Raw genomic sequence first — 3,023 nt, forward strand, 5'->3', positions numbered from 1 at the left:
TAGGGTTCACCGAAACAGGAGGCGTAGTAGTACCCCGTGGAGGATACACTGCTCAGAGGCCTGCCAATTTAGCCAACGGGACCCCCAACATGATGTACGTTTATACCGATATCTGCGAGCCCTATATTACCGGCGATGTTCGCACACCATTGCTACGTGTTGTGCCTGTTGCTATCGCCGATGCCCATAATTACGGCTCTGTGAGGATAAAAAGCTTCTCGCCACCGCGTTATATTCCCTTACTACATACTAGTTTTCAAACTATAACCATTGATATAAGGGATGAGTTTGGCGAGCCAATACCATTCGAGCACGGGACGCTGACGGTGACGCTACAGTTCAAACGTATAGACTGACCTGGGTGTATCTACAATGGATTACTATGACGAGTACTTCGAGATGCAAACGGGGAGCGGGGCTCGAACAGGCTATGGCGGTATCAGCCATGTGTATATCGGCTCACCAAACCAGCGAGGTCATGGTATTGGAAGTTTTTTAGGGGGTCTCTTTCGACGTATCATACCTCTCTTGAAACAGGGGGCTCGGACTGTTGGTAGAGAGGCGCTTCGCTCGGGGATTAACATGGCCTCTGATGTCGTTAACTCCGGTGTACAACCGAGAGAAGCGTTTCAAACGCGCCTGCGCGAATCAGGACAAAACCTGAGGCGTAAAGCTGAGGAAAAAATTACATCGCTCATGAAGGGCTCCGGCTATAAAGGCAGCAAAATTAATAAACTGGTGCATTCTGCTGCGGGGAGCGTATCACGGCGCAACTCTGTGAAAAGAAAGGCGGTGAAATCGCGAAAACGTTCAAGCGGCGGTGGTGCAAGAACGAAGTGTGTTAAGAAGAGGAAGAAGGGTGTGAGAGGTAGAAGATCATCGGCTAAACCGCGCGTCACGAGACGTAACAAGAAACCAAGAACAGTGACGGATATTTTTGCTTAAACTGCGCTCTGAAAAATGGCGTTCCTACACGCGCACTCGTGCGAGTGTCTTAAGTCGGAGCTTGAATTATTTTCATTACCACCAACCCAGACAACGATCGAAGGGACGCACTCTGTATACTACAAACCAATCTCATCGCTGACGGATGATTCACCGATAGAATTTGTCGTCCCAGGCCAGGGGGATGAGTACATTGATCTCGCGCATACAATGCTAAGTATACGCGTTAAGATAGATGCCCCAGATTATAAAAAGACAGGGGGGTTAGAGGGCGTATCACCCGATGTAGGACCTGTCAATAATCTCCTACACTCAATGTTCAGCCAGATCGATGTATTTTTGAATCAAAAACTTGTGTCTCCTCCTAACAATGCTTATGCTTATAGAGCTTATATTGAAACTCTGTTGAACTACGCGTACGCCGCGAAGACCTCGCATCTTACGAGCGCTTTATGGTATAGCGATACAGAGGGAGCAATGGATGATAAGGGCGATGGTAACAAAGGCCTTGTAGAGAGACGGGATGCGTTAGGCAAGGATAGAACGATCGATCTTCTTGGTCATCTGCTTTGCGATATCTTCAATCAGGAAAGGTTTTTGCTGAACGGTGTTGAGATGCGTTTGCGCCTCGTGCAGAACAATAGCACTTTCTGTCTCATGACTGATTTGAAAAACTGTAAAATCCGCATTACAGAAGCATCGCTAATCGTGCGACGCGTTAAGATAGCGCCCGGTATACTCCTGTCTCATGCGAGAGCTCTGTCTAAATCCACAGCAAAATATCCGCTGACACGTGTCGAGGTTAAAGCTATATCAATGCACGCCGGAATACACGGCGATACTCTTGATAACGTCATACTGGGCCAACTACCAAAACGTATAATAATTGGTTTTGTCGATAATAAGGCTTTCAACGGTGATTATGGCAAAAATCCGTTCAATTTTCACCACTACTCGATCAATTATCTTTCTTTATATGTAGACGGCCAACAGATACCGTCAAAACCCCTGCAGACAGACTTCACAGATAGTAATATGTATGTGGATGCGTATCACACGTTATTTTCTGGCTCGGGTATTCACTTTCTCAACGACGGTAATTGTATCTCACGTTTGAACTACCCATACGGCCATTGCCTTTTCGCGTTTGATCTGACACCCGATCTCTCTGCTAATAGCAGCACCCACTGGAATCTGGTGAGGCATGGCAGCGTGAGGATAGAAGTACGCTTCGCGGGGTCTTTACCTACAACGGTTAACTGTATTGTGTACGCTGAATATGATAATGTGCTTGAGATTGACTCATCGAGACAGGTCATCGTAGATTTCAGCGGTTGATGAGCGAGAGAGAGAAGCACCCTCAGTTTTCACTGAGCATTCAAAGAGTGACGGTCAAATAAAAAAGACGGCATCATGTATATTGTTATTGATGTGCAGGGCGTGAGAGGTAGAGATAACCAGTTTACCCTAGGGAAAAAAAGGTTTGGACAAGTACATTGATGGTATCGTGTTTGCTGATAATTCCATTCATAAAAAAAAAACTTGGAAATCGATAGCTCATTCTTCTTATTTGATTCGAACAGCTAAATCAATTGAAAAAAATTCCATCTAATTTACGTGCAGCATTAAAATTTATTATATCAATTCGAGGCCAAGTATTTTCTAATGAATTGAAAAAAGTTACCACTTGAGTTACGTGCAGCACTAAAATTTATGATATCAATCAGTGGACAAGTATTTTATTAGTAACTCCAAATTTTGACATTATTAAATTGTTCTAAGAAGCTTTTAAATCCAAAAAAAATCACATGAAAGCTAGTCATTCGTTACTCTATGGTGGCAAAGACTTATAAGAAAATCGATTCTTTTCAGACTTTCAGGAGCTTCTGATATTATTCACAATATTCGACGTCGATTGGATCGATACAAATTATGTTTAAATATGAGTTAAAAGTACTTGTCCGGCCCATCACTATTCATTCAAATAAAAATCAATCATAAAAAAATGAAATTGTACGGCAGAATTTGGTTAAAAATTTGTTGAAGTGCGATTCATTATTAATTAAATATTCTGAATA

At 43.1% G+C, this 3,023-nt stretch overlaps 1 protein-coding gene across 1 annotated transcript; it reads left to right on the top strand.

The window, feature by feature from the left end:
- Window positions 1–960: 960 nt before the first annotated feature.
- On the top strand, window positions 961–2,283 carry LOC122414826 (uncharacterized protein F54H12.2-like). The gene has a single exon (XM_043426419.1). The coding sequence runs from the start codon at window positions 961–963 to the stop codon at window positions 2,281–2,283; it is 1,323 nt and encodes a 440-aa protein (XP_043282354.1).
- Window positions 2,284–3,023: the final 740 nt, after the last annotated feature.

The sequence above is a fragment of the Venturia canescens genome, chromosome 8, assembly GCF_019457755.1.
Source record: "Venturia canescens isolate UGA chromosome 8, ASM1945775v1, whole genome shotgun sequence".
In the NCBI taxonomy this organism is placed as follows: domain Eukaryota; kingdom Metazoa; phylum Arthropoda; class Insecta; order Hymenoptera; family Ichneumonidae; genus Venturia; species Venturia canescens.